A 17,180-nucleotide genomic window follows, 5' to 3' on the forward strand; every position below is an offset into this window, starting at 1 on the left:
GTAAGGGTACTAACAGTCGTACAGACTCATCATTGATGTGAAAACAAGTAAAAGCCCTGAAAATGTTTTCCGACTCGGAGTATCATGTTTCCATGAACTGGGAATAAAAGTTCACTACATCGTGTAGCACAAGTTTGCGCAACAGAGCCGGCTGTGAGAGGCCTGGTGAACTTCCCACGTTTCATTAAGCTCTTCCCAAACCCTTTAAGGGGCTTTGTTTCCTTAAACTACATCAACGTGGCCCTTTGGATTGCCCATCTGTGATCGAGGCTTCACTTACATAAGCACAGATGTTCTTCTTAGACTTTATAAAGATAGATGGACACTAACTCCACCAACTTTACAACAGTATAAGAGAAAAAAACACACAAACAAACTGCTCTCTGGAGCTAGCAACATCCTTTGCAACAAGAAAGTATGCAGTAATGATCAACATATCAAGGTTGCCGATATATGTCATTTGAAGTTCATATAGTACAACCACTGTTGTCTTTATCATCTGATTAGTGGCATGCTTTTTAATTGTAGATGTGCGCTAGCTTGGTAGTTAGCTAAATACAGATCCACTTTTTTCCACAAAGTGGGTTTTTTTTGTTGCTTTTTTAAACAAATATTCAAATACTACATAAAAACCATGTCTATTAACTTGACAGCAAGTCTGGAGCCGTTATTGAAACATTTTTTTCAGATGGTTTACACTGGCTCATGCGGCTCGCCATATAAATGGCGGGGTACATTTTTAACCTGTATTGTAAACAGCCACAAGGAAGCTTGCAGGATATTTTGGTCTCACCTTCAAGGACTGGCGACATGCTGTCAATCTTTAACTCCGTGGCCTCTCAACAGCCTGTTATTAGGGTGTAAAAACACATTTTACTGAGGTTCAGCTCTTAATTTTGAAAACTTTTGCTTTTAGAGGTCTGATTCATGTATCTTCAAGTACGCAAACGTTCTCTTTACGTACAGTAAATGTCATGTCAGACGGAGTGTGCAATGCTCTGACTGGCTATAACTGCCTCCCCTGCTGGTTCAGACGCACAGCGTTGCCATTGTGCCTCCAACAATGTCACCATGTTGTCCCTCTTTTCGGTCCACGTACCTCACAAATATTTCGGCAAAGGTCACAGAGAGCCCAACCGTCTGAGTGAAAGGGGATACTGATGAATGTGGTGGATGTGTAGCCTAGATTATGAATATAACAAGCCTTACATACACTGGTGACTTGCATGGTCGGCCCTCATGATTTATACATTTTACCTTGTAACCAAACGGTAAACTCACTTTAAAGAGTCCATGTCCAAGGTTGGGGGCGGGAACGATCCTCCCTGTGGGTCTGTAATGCCACGAACTTGAAGTAAACTATTAAATAAAACTAAGTTTTTAATGAAATTAGCTTTTGCACAAGATTTCTGCTTACATATTTACAAACCGGTTCTGTTGTCTTTAATTGACCCTTTGTCAGCCTTCTGATTGGTCAGTCAGGGACCAATCAACATCATTCTCTGTTGCTACTTCCGGGCAGAATATCCTGTTGGTCAAATAAGCCGTGTCTCTCGTTCACATCAATGGAAAAAGCGTCGTTTTAACTTGCCTTGTATCAAAATTTAAATCACTGGATCATTTTTTAAAAACTTTGTATTAGTAAAAAGGAACACTTGGGAACACACTGCACACAGTGTAGTGAGGATGCAGCGTATATTTATCCCCAAACTGTCAGAAATCCAGTCCCTACTTCCAAAACAAAGTCTGCTCGGCAGCAGGCTACAACCGCGAACTTATTTATTTATCTTAAAATGGTTAAGCGGTGTGCACTTGTAAAAGTGACACCCGCTACCCAGAGAGAATCACAGGAATACATTTCATCCCAAAACCAACAGTAAATTACAAAAAATTTCTGCTTTGGATAAAGCTATGTGGACGGCCACACTCGCAGTTCAACCCTTCTAATTTTTCTAATTCTAATCTTAATTTTCGCTGAAAACATAATTTTTTTTAAAACTCGCACGGTACCTGAAGGCTGCGTCCCAATTGAACCCCTCGCCCTCGTTTTCTTCACTAACCCTAACTTTTGCGCGTTCCCGTGAAGGTAGTGGTGTCCCAATTCCTCTTTTCACCTAGGGGGAGGGGGCATAACAAGGGCTAGGGGCTGAGAATAGCCCCTACAAATCGAGGGATTTCAGATGCTCACTTGGCGAGCGAGGGGGTATGAAAATTTCCCAGAATGCTTTTCATCGTCATTTGCGGACTGAATCAAAAAAAAAAAACATGGCGGACATTTCTTATTTTTTTGTGAATAAAATCAATATCTTGAGTTAGTTTCTGCATAAAAATGCGTTTTGATTACATTTCTAGTTGCAAACCAATATTTTACTTTCATAATATTCACTCAGTGAATGTACATAATCCCTTTTTTGTCCGTTGTTCGCTAAGATCGCGCCGGAGTAAAGGCTGTTAGGTTACGCCGTAGGCTACGTAAGCTACGCCGTAGGCTACGTAAGCTATGCCGTAGGCTCTGCGTCGATTTGACTCGCCGACCGAAGGCAAACAGGCAGACTCGTCTCAGAGAAATAGAGAGAAATAATCCTGTGACTCGTCAGATTTGTTTTGGATGTTTCGGATATAATAGTTTTCAGAAACCACAAAGTAATCCAGCTGTTATCTGGGTAATTTACACACTTTCAGATAAAGTTGCCGATATCACGCCAGAATAAAGGGATTTATGGTTCCGCGTTAAACCAACGCAGAGCCTACGCCGTAAGGTCTGCGTCGATGTACGCGGCGACGCGCGCCGTACGCCGTACCCAGCCCCCGGGTCTGGCAGTCAGAAGGCGCGCCGATTTTTTCCAGTGGCCAACCGCGATACTGCAACCAAAAATCCCATGCGGCCCAGAAAGCTTTTTTCCCATAGACCGCAATAGTAAAAGAGAAGCCTCTAAAACTGTTCACAGGACACCTCCAGCTGTAATCCCCGGCAATTACTAATCTTTGTATTCTATATTTTTAAGTCATGGACTTTATATCCGTCAAAAATGTTTTATAACGGCCAGAAAAGTAAAAGAAAAGTCTCTTTCTGGGCGTGACGTCACGGCTGACGTCACAGCCGTGTCCGTGCATTCCACGGATGTTTTATATTAATATATATTATATAATTATATTATATTAATACATTAATAATATATGTAATGCTATACATGTAATAATATACATTAATTAAGATATTATATTAATACATATTATATTAATATTCGCGTCATTGCCCCGGGGCATGATGGGAGGCCCCAGAGCATCATGGGAGGTGACTCAACTGCGCATGCTCTATGGGCCGCTGTATGCGGAAGTAAACCCGGAAGTCAGAGATTTTTTCGGCGGATGCGCTGGCTGAGCAGAATGCATTGAAATGAATGGGCGGCCATTTTTGACGTCCGATCCAGTTATTATTATAGATCCATGGCCGTACCCTACGCCGTAGGCTCTGCGTCGATTTAACGCGGACCCAAGCTCCGGATCCGGCAGACAGAAATCTCGAAATTTCGGAGCAAATTTCTTAACAGGCGTTAATTGGATAAACTGAGCCCCGGTTGCGGATCTTAAAGGTTACCTTTATACCTGAAAAAATATTAAAACTTAATAAAGTGCCATAACAGCGCTACAGCTGAAATTAAAACAGCTTTTGGCTCTCTGCTTCCTGATCAGGGTAGGGATGAAAACGAGGGGGAGTAGGAGAAATGGGACAGGCACCTGGGCCAAGTGCCCTAGATCTCAAGTGCCCTAAAATCTCCCCCTTCTTTTTTAGGGGTTAGGGAAGAAAAGAAGGGCGAGTGGAGAAAAGAAGGGCGAGTGAAGTTGAATTGGGATTGGGCCGAAGTGTTCTTTTCATTTACATCTAGTTTCTGTTGATTTTCTTTGGTACATTAATTAGAAATAGTGATGTAAAACTGTGTTTTTATAATTGAAGTGGACGGGAGAGGTGACCTAGCAACGGGGGCGGGGCTTGGACGAGCTAGCGGTGTTGTTTACAGTTTCACAATCGGTGATTGCCTGTGTAAAAAAAACTGTCCCAACATGTTTTAGACTAAATTTGGACAAGAAAAGGCTATATTTGGTAAAGGAGAAAGTAAGAAAGTATTCAAATTGGAGTTGGGACAAAATCTAAATGTAGTTATGGTAAATAATGAGATTATTTTACGGTTGGCGGCAGGTTGGCGTTTGGTACTTGATAGCTAACTTTTCCGAGCAAAGGCTGTTTCTTTGTAATGATTGTCATTAAATATCTCTCTAGGTAACGTAGGCAGAGATGAAAAGAATTGTTGCTTTGATTTAATATACACATCATTTTTGATATTCTGGACATAAAGTTCTCAGCTTAATCCAAGGCATTTAGCTGTTTTGTTTGAATAAAATTAACTCCATTAACCGTCTTGTCAGGATACTCCCAGGGACATTGATTTACCCTTATTTTCAGCATAAACACCACAAAACAGATGAGAGTTGAGGACCTTCTGGTGTGTTTCCGTGGAGCTGAAGTGCTGTGCAACTGATGCTCAACAGCCATTGGTTCAAATGCATTTGAGGGGGCGTGTCTTACCAATAGGTCAATTCTCATGGTTTAAAAAACACCTTTAGGATATTTGCAAGTCACTTTGAGTATGTTAGTTTTTAACTGCTGTTTTAGCTTGCTAATAATGACAAGTTACTTAAAGCAGACTTTTCTTTTCAAGACATTTTAACCTGTTGATTTTGCTAAATGAAGTCAGATAATCAGCAAAGTCGGTAAGATTTATCCTCATAAATCCAGGATCTTAGGAATGGTAAAAATGGATTGTAATTTGAATTTGCTGCAGAAAAGGAGTTGGGCTGAGGTTATAGCAGCAGAGTGGCACCACCAGTGTGGCTAAAACGCCTTTACCAGCCAGTCAGCTAAAATTATAGAAACCATAAAAGTAATAAAAGCTGAGTTGTTTTCTGCCACTGACATCAGAAAGAGGTTAGCTTTTATGACCGCTGTAAACTGGTGCGTTGGTAATCTTTCATGCCTGGTGGAATAAACAAATGATATGCAGTGTTCAAAGCATTAAAGGATTACTCAGTCTTTCCTGATCTTTGTTTTTCACACATGCACGCTAAAACGGTATCAATTAAAATGTGAATTTTTATTGCGGGTTTTCCACCACTGTGGCATCTGCCTCGCTCTCTGTGTATTCACTGCTCTAAGAGACTGATAACTGATTTCCCTGGAGGCCGTGAGCACATGTGCACATGTCTGTCTGTTTGTGGGGAAATATCGCAGCATCGTCACATCTTTCAACTTGTGCTTGTTAATTCCTCCCTTGAGCTGATGAGACGTTGCACACAAAAATATACACTTGCAACATGATGTACACGCCTTAGAAAGATAGATGATGGTTTTGATGAGGCCTTCATCACTTTCCTTAACATCTGGAAAGGGGAGCAGAGGATGATGATGATAACTGATGGTTAGATTGAGAGAAATGGCTCCAACTTTGTCAGGATTTCTGATGTCCGGGAACAAAAATACCTAAAAACTTTCCAGAAATCAAGTACAGACAAGAGGGATGAAAACATATACTCGTCATTTTATTACGTTGTCTTACAAATATCCTGTTGATGAGGGACACTTGTGACAGATGTTCCTCTTTTCTGATGCGCCTTTCCTGTTTTTAGCGTGATTTTTGAGTTTCCCACTGTCTTAGTATGGGAGCGAAACGTGCTTCGTGCACAGCCGCTGGATCTGGATTTTCACTTTGCAGGAACAAATGAAGTCACTTGTTACTACAAGCTTTGATTTACTGTAAACTCTGCCTGAGGTTGGCGTTTACAAGGGATGTAACGTGAAAAGGGAAAGTCCTAAAAAAATTACCCCATGGATTAAACACGCTTCTGCTTTTTTTTTTTTTTGTTTTATTGGAAGGAACGATGTGGAGTCAGGATTCAGCTGCGAATGGCTTCACAAATTAGCGTTTAACGGAGTGATGCAGATTTCCACCAAGCAGCAGTTAAGTAGCTGAGCTAAACTCATCAAAGGTCTGGATGGAGGAGTCGCGTGTGAAAAACGAGGGCCTGAGTTTGAAAGATGTTCAAAAGCTTCCAGCTAGTGCAACTTTTCGGTTCTTGGTGATTTTGCGAGTATCTCAGTACATAATTGTGATATGAGGTTTTTAGTCCTCATATCCATCGACAAGTGAAGACTGGAGCTGAAATTGATATTTCCTTTTAAGCCAAAAGGAGACTTATCACTGCTGCTTTCGTCTGTTCTCGTGTGAAAACTCTTTCACATGTCGTCATCTTTGTTATGCATTTGTCCACTAGGTCTAGTTTATCCTGTAGCACATCCATCCCTGACTCACCAGTGGATATTGTACATTCAAGCTTGTACTTCTGCAGTTTAAAGCACCAGTATATCTTTATCTTCACAGCTATTTTCGGTATGCTTGCATCTTAATTCCAGACTTGCGTCATTCTTCAAAACTGCGGGACGTTAACATCTTTGCTCCCGTTCCTTTCAACCGGCCCTAAAGCCTGTACTGAAAAGGAAGAATGCAGGTTTAAAAATGCTGTTCCCTCTGCTTGGAATTAGCCGTCTCCGAGAGAGCCGGTTTATCATTACAAACATGTTTGTTATTGCGCACACGAGTCATTTGTGTGCGCTGTTGTGTAATAAGCAGCGATTGAACTCCTGCCAGTCTTGGCCAGCACATTGGTGAGAGATTTTGAATACCAGCAGTTTTATTTTCCTGGTTTCCAAAAAAAAAAAAAAAAAAGAAGAAGAAAAAAGCCTCCAAAAGACATACTTTGTTTTATCTTTTAAATCTCAAGTGAAATCTGGATAGAAAAGCACAACAAAGAGATAAAAGAATCCCAGATGGCGAACCAGCTGAACATCCAAGCAAGAGCGATAAAAACTAACAGATACGCTCTCATAGTCGTCAACTTTGATTTGAGAAATCAAGCTTATTATAAAATTTCCTTGCGGTCATGATTTTCTCTGACATTATCAGTTTATATTTTGTTTTTTTTGTCACTCATCTGTATCACATCTTCAAAGTTCTTGCACTCTCCTTCTGATTTGAAACCAAAATGGACCCACAGCTGTCTGCAACTAAATCCACGATGCTGATCTCTGCAGACGATCATCAAACAGCACTCGCTTTCGTTTAAGAAGTTAAGAGCCTAAAGGTAAACGGTTCCTGTCACAAAACCACGACAGAAAGTGATGCAAACTGTAGAAATCCACTTGGAAATACGGATAAACGCGAGACAGTTTTTGCTTTTGGGTTCATTTTGGTACCGGTATTTATTTATTTTTTAATACAGGTGGATGAAAACTATTTTAGCCCAATAATCATTGTTTACACTCTGGAAATGTGATTATTCACTAGAGAGGGTATGTTGATATATAAATACCTCTAAATTCTTGTTTTAACCTTTCAGTGATGGAGAAATTATTATCTAATAGATCATATTCCTCATATTTGTTCCCTGTAGTCATTTGTAGCAGAAACGTGATGCTGGAAATAACAGGATTGTGAATGTTATATATCGCTGAGGATGGAGAAACCAAAAAAAAAAGCCATCAGGGCGTTGACGATGGAAATGTCCCGCTGTTGCCATGCTTCAGCCGCAATAAGAGGCTTTAAAAGGATCCCATGAAGCATCTCAGTGGGTACTGGAGCCCGTTAGATCAGGGAATGTGGGCGCGCTGGTCAGTGTTTGGTCCAAATGGGTGAAACCTCAAAAGTAGTACGTTTGAAAGCGCAGTAATTAAAATTCAAGCATTATCATTATTATTAGGGCCCGAGCACCTTCAGTGCGAAGGCCCTATTGTATCTGTAGGAATTTTTATTATTATTATTATTATTTTCCTGACAAAAGGAAGGCCTTTTTGCCCCCCTAAACGTGCCCAAAAAGTCACCAAATTTTGCATGCAAGTCAGGCCTGGCGAAAAATTTGATATTTAATAGTTTGCATTAATGGGCGTGGCAAAATGGCTCAACAGCGCCCCCTTGAAAACTTTGTGCCTCAAGCCCCACGATACGGTTTGACGTACATGCACGAAAATCGGTACACACCTGTATCATGGCGCAACTTAAAGAAAAGTCTCTTGGCGTCATGTCGAGAAACCGAACAGGAAGTCGGCCATTTTGAATTAATCGTGTCATTTTGGCGAAATTTATGCCTTCCTTCGGCAGTTAATTCAGCCCGAACCGTAACGTTCCCCCAAGTGTGTTATTCATCAAAATGTGCGACTCCATCCTCCGACCCCACGCATTACTTTTCTCTTTCGAAAGCGTTACCGTGGCGACGCTAGACGCCAAAAAGCGTGCCCACCCTTCATCTATTTGGTTCAGACAGAAAAAACTTTGCGCCTCAAGCCCCATAATACGCTTTGACGTACATGAACGAAAATCGGTACACACCTGTATCATGTCGCAACTAAAAGAAAAGTCTCTTGGCGCCATGGCCGAAACCAAACAGGAAGTCGGCCATTTTGAACATTCTGCATTAATCGCGTAATTTTGGAGCAATATATGCCATTCCTTCGAGAATTAATTCAGCCCGAACCGTATCGTGAACCCAGATGTGTTATACATCAAAATGTGCGTCTACATCCTGCGACTACACGCATTACTTTTCTCTTTCCAAAGTGTTACCGTGGCGACGCTAGACGCCAACAAGCGCACCCCCCCTTCATGTGATTGGTCCATATTTGATAGTTCCCCAAAAGGCACCAAATCTTGCACCCAAGCCAGGCCTGGCGAAAAATTTGGTATTTAATGGTTTGCATTAATGGGCGTGGCAAAATGGCTCAACAGCGCCCCCTTGAAAACTTTGTGCCTCAACCCCCACAATACTGTTAGACGTACATGCACGGAAATCGGTACACACCTGTATCATGGCGCAACTTAAACAAAAGTCTCTTGGGGTCATGCCCGAAACCGAACAGGATGTCGGCCATTTTGAATTAATCGTGTCATTTTGGCGAAATTTATGCCATTCCTTCGGCAGTTAATTCAGCCCGAACCGTAACGTTTCCCCAAGTGTGTTATACATCAAAATGTGCGTCTCCATCCTGCGACTACGCGCATTACTTTTCTCTTTCAAAAGTGTTACCGTGGCGACGCTAGACGCCAAAAGGCGCGCCCCCCCTTCATCTGATTGGTCCATATTTGATAGTTCTCCAAAAGTCACCAAATTTTGCATGCAAGCCAGGCCTGGTGATAAATTTGATATTTCATGGCTTGCATTAATGGGCGTGGCCTAACGGCTCAACAGCGCCCCCTAGAATACTTTTCTCTGCCATAACTTTTGAATGGTTTGACATAGAGAGTCGTGGGTGGTGTCATGGGACTCTGTAATGAGTCCTCAAGCTTCGTTGGCCTTAATTAGCCCCGCCCCTTCTTCTGATTGGTTGTCCCGATTTTCTGCTATAACTTTGGAATGGTTTGACATAGAGAGTCGTGGGTGGTGTCATCAGATTCTTTATGGAGCCCTTGACCTTCATTGGCCTGAATTAGCCCCGCCCCTTCTTCTGATTGGTTGTCCCTTTTTTCTGCTATAACTTTTGAATGGTTTGACATAGGAAGTCGTGGGTGGTGCCATGGGACTCTGTAATGAGTCCTTAAGCTTCGTTAGCCTTAATTAGCCCCGCCCCTTCTTCTGATTGGTTGTCCCGATTTTCTGCTATAACTTTGGAATGGTTTGACATAGAGAGTCGTGGGTGGTGTCATCAGATTCTTTATGGAGCCCTTGACCTTCATTGGCCTGAATTAGCCCCGCCCCTTCTTCTGATTGGTTGTCCCTTTTTTCTGCTATAACTTTTCAATGGTTTGACATAGGAAGTCGTGGGTGGTGCCATGGGACTCTGTAATGAGTCCTTAAGCTTCGTTAGCCTTAATTAGCCCCGCCCCTTCTTCTGATTGGTTGTCCCGATTTTCTGCTATAACTTTGGAATGGTTTGACATAGAGAGTCGTGGGTGGTGTCATCAGATTCTTTATGGAGCCCTTGACCTTCATTGGCCTGAATTAGCCCCGCCCCTTATTCTGATTGGTTGTCCCTTTTTTCTGCTATAACTTTTCAATGGTTTGACATAGGATGTCGTGGGTGGTGTCATTTCTGATATGCCTATGGGGGGCGGTGGCCGTGAGTGCGAGGGCCCGTTCATTGCTGCTTGCAGCTTTAATTATTATTATTATTAGGGCCCGAGCACCTTCAGTGCGAAGGCCCTATTGTATTTGCAGGAATTTTTCTTCTTATTATTATTTTTCTTCTGACAAAGTGATGGCCTTTTTGCCCCCCTTAACATGCCCAAAAAGTCACCAAATTTTGCACCCAAGTCAGGCCTGGCGAAAAATTTGATATTTAATGGTTTGCATTAATGGGCGTGGCAAAATGGCTCAACAGCGCCCCCTTGAAAACTTTGTGCCTCAAGCCCCACGATACGGTTTGACGTACATGCACGAAAATCGGTACACACCTGTATCATGGCGCAACTTAAAGAAAAGTCTCTGGGCGTCATGTCGAGAAACCGAACAGGAAGTCGGCCATTTTGAATTAATCGTGTCATTTTGGCGAAATTTATGCCTTCCTTCGGCAGTTAATTCAGCCCGAACCGTAACGTTCCCCCAAGTGTGTTATACATCAAAATGTGCGTCTCCATCCTCCAACCCCACGCATTACTTTTCTCTTTCAAAAGCGTTACCGTGGCGACGCTAGACGCCAAAAAGCGTGCCCACCCTTCATCTGATTGGTCCAGACCGAAAAGACTTTGCGCCTCAAGCCCCATAATACGCTTTGACGTACATGAACGAAAATCGGTACACACCTGTATCATGTCGCAACTAAAAGAAAAGTCTCTTGGCGCCATGGCCGAAACCGAACAGGAAGTCGGCCATTTTGAACATTCTGAATTAATTGCGTAATTTTGGAGCAATATATGCCATTCCTTCGAGAGTTAATTCAGCCCGAACCGTATCGTGAACCGAGATGTGTTATACATCAAAATGTGCGTCTCCATCCTTCGACTACACGCATTACTTTTCTCTTTCAAAAGTGTTACCGTGGCGACGCTAGACGCCAACAAGCGCACCCCCTCTTCATCTGATTGGTCCATATTTGATAGTTCCCCAAAAGGCACCAAATTTGGCATGCAAGCCAGGCCTGGCGATAAATTTGATATTTCATGGTTTGCATTAATGGGCGTGGCAAAATGGCTCAACAGCGCCCCCTAGAAAACTTTGTGCCTCAAGCCCCACAATACGGTTTGACGTACATGCACGAAAATCGCTACACACCTCTATCATGGCACAACTTAAAGAAAAGTCTCTTGGAGCCATGGCCGAAACCAAACAGGATGTCGGCCATTTTGAATACATTGTGTCATTTTGGCAAAATTTATGCCATTCCTTCGGCAGTTAATTCAGCCCGAACCGTAACGTGCCCCCAGGTGTGTTATACATCAAAATGTGCGTCTACATCCTGCGACACCACGCATTACTTTTCTCTTTCAAAAGTGTTACCGTGGCGACGCTAGACGCCAAAAGGCGCGCCCCCCCCCCTTCATGTGATTGGTCCATATTTGATAGTTCTCCAAAAGTCACCAAATTTTGCATGCAAGCCAGACGTGGCGATACATTTGATATTTCATGGTTTGCATTAATGGGCGTGGCCTAACGGCTCAACAGCGCCCCCTAGAATACTTTTCTCTGCCATAACTTTTGAATGGTTTGACATAGAGAGTTGTGGGTGGTGTCATGGGACTCTGTAATGAGTCCTTAAGCTTCGTTGGCCTTAATTAGCCCCGCCCCTTCTTCTGATTGGTTGTCCCGATTTTCTGCTATAACTTTGGAATGGTTTGACATAGGAAGTCATGGGTGGTATCATGGGACTCTGTAATGAGTTCTTAAGCTTCGTTGGCCTTAATTAGCCCCGCCCCTTCTTCTGATTGGTTGTCCCGATTTTCTGCTATAACTTTGGAATGGTTTGACATAGAGAGTCCTGGGTGGTGTCATAAGATTCTGTATGGAGTCCTTGACCTTCATTGGCCTGAATTAGCCCCGCCCCTTTTTGTCATTGGTTGTCCCTTTTTTCTGCTATAACGTTTTAATTGTTTGACATAGGAAGTCGTGGGTGGTGTCATGGGACTCTGTAATGAGTCCTCAAGCTTCGTTGGCCTTAATTAGCCCCGCCCCTTCTTCTGATTGGTTGTCCCGATTTTCTGCTATAACTTTGGAATGGTTTGACATAGAGAGTCGTGGGTGGTGTCATCAGATTCTGTATGGAGTCCTTGACCTTCATTGGCCTGAATTAGCCCCGCCCCTTCTTCTGATTGGTTGTCCCTTTTTTCTGCTATAACTTTGGAATGGTTTGACATAGGAAGTCGTGGGTGGTGTCATGGGACTCTCTAATGAGTCCTTAAGCTTCGTTGGCCTTAATTAGCCCCGCCCCTTCTTCTGATTGGTTGTCCCGATTTTCTGCTATAACTTTGGAATGGTTTGACATAGAGAGTCGTGGGTGGTGTCATCAGATTCTGTATGGAGTCCTTGACCTTCATTGGCTTGAATTAGCCCCGCCCTTTCTTCTGATTGTTTGTGCCTTTTTTCTGCTATAACTTTTCAATGGTTTGACATAGGAAGTCGTGGGTGGTGTCATTTCTGATACTTATGGGGGGCGGTGGCCGTGAGTGCGAGGGCCCGTTCATTGCTGCTTGCAGCTTTAATTATTGTTGTTTTTCCCCCACATCTATGTTGTGTATTTTCTTATTTTTGCCTATATTCTATATTTTTCTTTCAGTATAAAGCATACTGAGTTTATATGTAATTCAAGATCTCAAACAGGAAAGAAAAATTGTCACGTAAAAGCAACTCTGAGGGTGCTTTCATGAGCTCTAGTGTGACTAAAGCTCGTTTCTCCACTTAGGAGGGTGAGTTTTGTCCAGTGTTAACACATTATTTGCACTAGTGTGCTGATCAAAAACACCAGACTAGAGCTCGTGAAAAGAAGTTTTCTGAATCAACTGATTAACACCAGCAATATGCAGAATCACAAGCACAGTAATCCACACTGATCCCCGTCTTCATTAAAACAAGCAGGATATTATATTCCACCATGGGATGTATTCCTGTAGCGCATCCAGGTGTGCTTTAATTTTAGTTTAGTGTGAGAAGTAACCAAACCAAGAGGACGAGGCTACAGGTTTACAGAATCAGGAATTGTGTTTGAGCACCCTAGAATAAAATATGTCTGTATGTGTTGTTTTACACCGCGAGGGCCAACTGCCTCACATGCCAACGCAGCAAGCCCCTGGAAATGATAAGAATGCTGCATTAGCCACACATCTGTGGGTCTGAACACAACCTGAACCTGTACAAAAGGCTGCATTTTAATGTGCTAACTTTTAATTCATTGCCACCCCCCCCCCCCTTTTAAATGCTCTAAACCGGGAGCAGAGTCACTGGATCTTGTTTCTGCCCCGGCTTTGATAAAGCTGGTATTGTCACTGGAGGCAGAACGTGATAACAGAACTCCAGCGACAGCTCCACAATGACCAGCAAACAGGACATCCTCTCTCAGTGCGTCAGGACAATTACTCATCCCCGCCGCGCGCGTGCACACTGTTTGTTTTTCTCAATCAGGCTATTTAGCATAACAAAAGATTAACAATACAGCACTATTTCCAAAAGTGAACCGTCGACTGGGCTTTATAATGCAGCTATTGTGTCCAAACACTTGCTTTGTCTATGAGTGAGTGCATGTGTGTGTGTGTGTATCTGTGTGTGAGAGAGACATTGAAACCAATCTGGGTTCTGATGCAAATGAGCTTGCAATGTTGCCCAACGTTGTCATTTCCATACCGATTCCTCTTTTGCATGCTTGTATTTCCCCAGCAATGACAGGGCTTACCTCAGCCAGATGTTGTTTTGCATTTTTACTGGCACAAGTGTTTGTGCGCGTGTGGTGGGAGGGGGGGGGGTTCTGCTATTCTGCCTCCATCTTTGGTTTCTCTTGATATCTAATATGTGTATTTAGTCTCATTCAATGAGACAAATTTGACTTGACTTTTTTTCTTTTTTTGGGGAGGGGGTGTGTGTCCTTCGTTTTTCGTGTGTGTGTGTGTATGTGTTTGTGAGTGAGTGTGTGTGCATGTTCACTCATGTAACCCCCCCCCCCCACCGTCACCCCTCTCATTTCTGTCTCTCTCTTGTTTACAGGGAATTTGAAGAATGTGGTTTAGGAGATTCAGCCTCGTACACACACACACACACACACACACACACACACACACACAAGCACACAAGCCCCGTGTTTCTGAACCAGGTCGACACTCGGCAGCTTTAATGAAGACAATATGGAGTGGACCCCTCCAGCCCCAAGGCCCGGATCGAGCGAGCGAGGGAGGGGAAAAGAGAACAAGAGGGTTTGGGAAAACATTAGCCAAGTGTTTCCAGGGGAAAACAGTTTAATAAGGGGGGGTGGGGGGGGGGTGTTCAATGTTTTTAATTCTGCATGTTCCGGAAAAAAAGGTATGTTCGAGTGAGGCATCGGTGGGACATAAATGGAAAAGCAGGTTTTTCGGGAGTCCGGTTTCCTGATCGCCCCGGTCCTGCTGCGATCGCAGACCCCTCCAGGACGGATGAACACTAAAGCAGACAGACGGGCTGAGTTCCCCCCCCCGAGTGCACCGATCAAGCCTTTTTGTTTCTCTGCAGGTCTGAAAGAAAAAGTTACACTTTGTCCAGAAATACTTAAAAATTAGCTGGTTATACGTTTTGTAAGCCTCGGGTCAAACTCCGAAACATCTGGATTTGTTGCAGGGAAGGATTTTTTTTTCCCCCTGATTTAAAAGACAACAACAAACATTGCATGATCTTTTGAAAGGAGGTTGGTCGAAACAGCAGACCTAAAGTGAAACTAAACTGGCTTCCTCCAACAGGACTCTACTGTAAATATAACTCACCTGCAGCTACGTTTCAGCTGCCTTAGGGGCGTAATGTGGCTCCCCTGCAAGTGCGGTTGCACCTCAATCCTGCTAATGTGCTTGAACAAGCAACAACTTCGATTGCTCAGATCTGTGTTGCCCTGATTTTCTTATGACATTTGCATTTAACTTTTAAGACTTTTTAGAGTTTTTATTTGTTCTATGTAAACCGAACAGCCTCAGCATTGAGACCACTGACCCAGTCGGCATGGAAACAAGACCTCTCAGGGTCTTGTGAGGTCTACAGTACAAGGATGTTGGTAGTAGATCTTTGGGTTTCCTGGTCTTTAACATTGTTCAGGTGACCAATGTGACCAAATCCACATGAATATATAACTTTACTAGAAGAATATTTAATCTGAACAGGTTAATTTTACTTCGACCTGCAGTGACTTCAATGCTGTGGTTGTTTGGTGAAAAGTTATTCCTTATGTAAGTTTTTTTCTTTTGTTTTTTTTTAAATATTTGTGCTGTTCTAAATAACTCATCTGTGATACCAAAATATATTCTATTGCCAGTAATACATTTTTTTAAAACTCAGATTAAAGAAGTAAAACTGCTTTTGCTTTACACTGTTTCACCCTGTACCCCCCCCCCCCCCCCCCCCCTAAAAAAAAAAATGAAATTGGAAAAATTTGAGGAAGTTTACTCACATTTTTGCATCACTTGGCAATAAAACAGTCCTGCAAAATTGGACAAAGCACCAAAGGTTGAGTTGCGCGTACTAAAGCCTTGAAGATGCCGGTGCAGGTCTATAAATAGAAGCAGACCGCTTGTAAGTGTTTCCATGCCTGCAGGAGTTTGGACAACAGAAACGTGTTTGAATGGCCACCATTATGCTGATGGTAATGTTGAACTTTAGCAGCTGCACTTCAGGCCAAGCACTGACCCAATCTTTGTAATGAAGCCGAGTTAGGTGTTGGATTATAACACTGGAAAATGTTATAAAGTGAGATGAAAGGTTAGGGCTCGTGAGTTTTCAGCTTTGATATAAACAAGAGAAAAGAAAAGCCAAATGATGGATCCTTCAGTAAAGATTTCAAACTTCCTGGCAGTAAAATCCATCAATAGCTTCTTTTAAGGTGGAATATGTTTGTAATTCTTCCTTTTTTTTAAAAAATTGTCTTGCATTTATTTTTAAAGATGTAGTGAAGCTAAAACACACTTCTTCTCATTCCCATGTTATTCAACAGGCTGCTGACTTTACAGCCAGTAAAGAAAAGCTCATCCAATAACCTCAAACATTTGTGTTTTTTGATTCATATTTAAATTTAGGTAAAAGTTTTGTGGATATACTGACACAGAATTAATTGATTCAGCTTTTTTCTTCAAATTAAAGCACCACAATTAAACGTTCAGCTTTTGTTGAGTTTGGCGGCTCCTTTGGACAAAAGCGGTAGTGCTTTACCAGTAGTGTGGCAGGGTTCCTACCATCCACCTTGAAGTTACATAGTGCCAGTGAAGGCGATACAGACCCCTCAGACCATGACCGAGGTGTCATTAAACCTGTTGGAAGTTGATGTACCATCACAATGACTCTGGAAATATTATATTAAGGTGGAAAAGTTACATTGTGCTGCTTTAAATAAAAGACAGTTGTCACATGTCTGCCCTGCTCTAAGCAGTGATTTATGCAGTGCAGGCTGGTTAACAGAGGCTTTAATGGGGCGCATTTGAAAGAGGAACCACAAACGTTGGGCAGCTTCCTTTAGATGTGATGTTCCTTAAATTAATGGCCTGGAAATTCACACCAAATGTAGGAGTCACCAGTCAAAACTGGCATGTGCTGAACAGAAGTGAGCTCCCAGTGTGTGTGTGTGTGTGTGTGTGTGTGTGTGTGTGTGTGTGTGTGTGTGTGTGTGTGTGTGTGTGTGTGTGTGTGTGTGAGAGAGAGTGAGTATTCCCTGTGATCTTTATGAACACTGCTGCGGTCACTGCAGCGGTTTGAGCCCCACATAGCCGGAGCAAATGAAACTCATTACACCGTTTACGAGCTCGGAAAAGGAGAGGCGATTGAAATTCTATCTCATAAAGTGTGTGTGTGTGTGTGGGGGGGGGGGTACATATATGGTACCGGCTAGGGGTTGTAAACATGAGAGACGTGAGAGACTTGTGTGTGTTTATGCAGTTTTCTCTGCTCCACGTTAGAAACCCCCCCCCCCCCCTGACCCGGCGGGACGGCCGGGC

The 17,180-nt window shown here is 42.8% G+C and overlaps 1 protein-coding gene across 1 annotated transcript in view; it reads left to right on the plus strand.

The window, feature by feature from the left end:
- Nucleotides 1-15,591, plus strand: part of hdac8 (histone deacetylase 8) — a 43,960-nt gene extending 28,369 nt beyond the window's left edge. The window contains exon 11 of the mRNA XM_061710387.1: nucleotides 14,227-15,591. Within this exon, the coding sequence (XP_061566371.1) occupies nucleotides 14,227-14,249 (23 nt within the window). The 3' untranslated portion in view covers nucleotides 14,250-15,591. The remainder of the gene's footprint in view (nucleotides 1-14,226) is intronic.
- Nucleotides 15,592-17,180: the final 1,589 nt, after the last annotated feature.

Source organism: Cololabis saira, chromosome 20 (assembly GCF_033807715.1).
Source record: "Cololabis saira isolate AMF1-May2022 chromosome 20, fColSai1.1, whole genome shotgun sequence".
Classification (NCBI taxonomy): domain Eukaryota; kingdom Metazoa; phylum Chordata; class Actinopteri; order Beloniformes; family Belonidae; genus Cololabis; species Cololabis saira.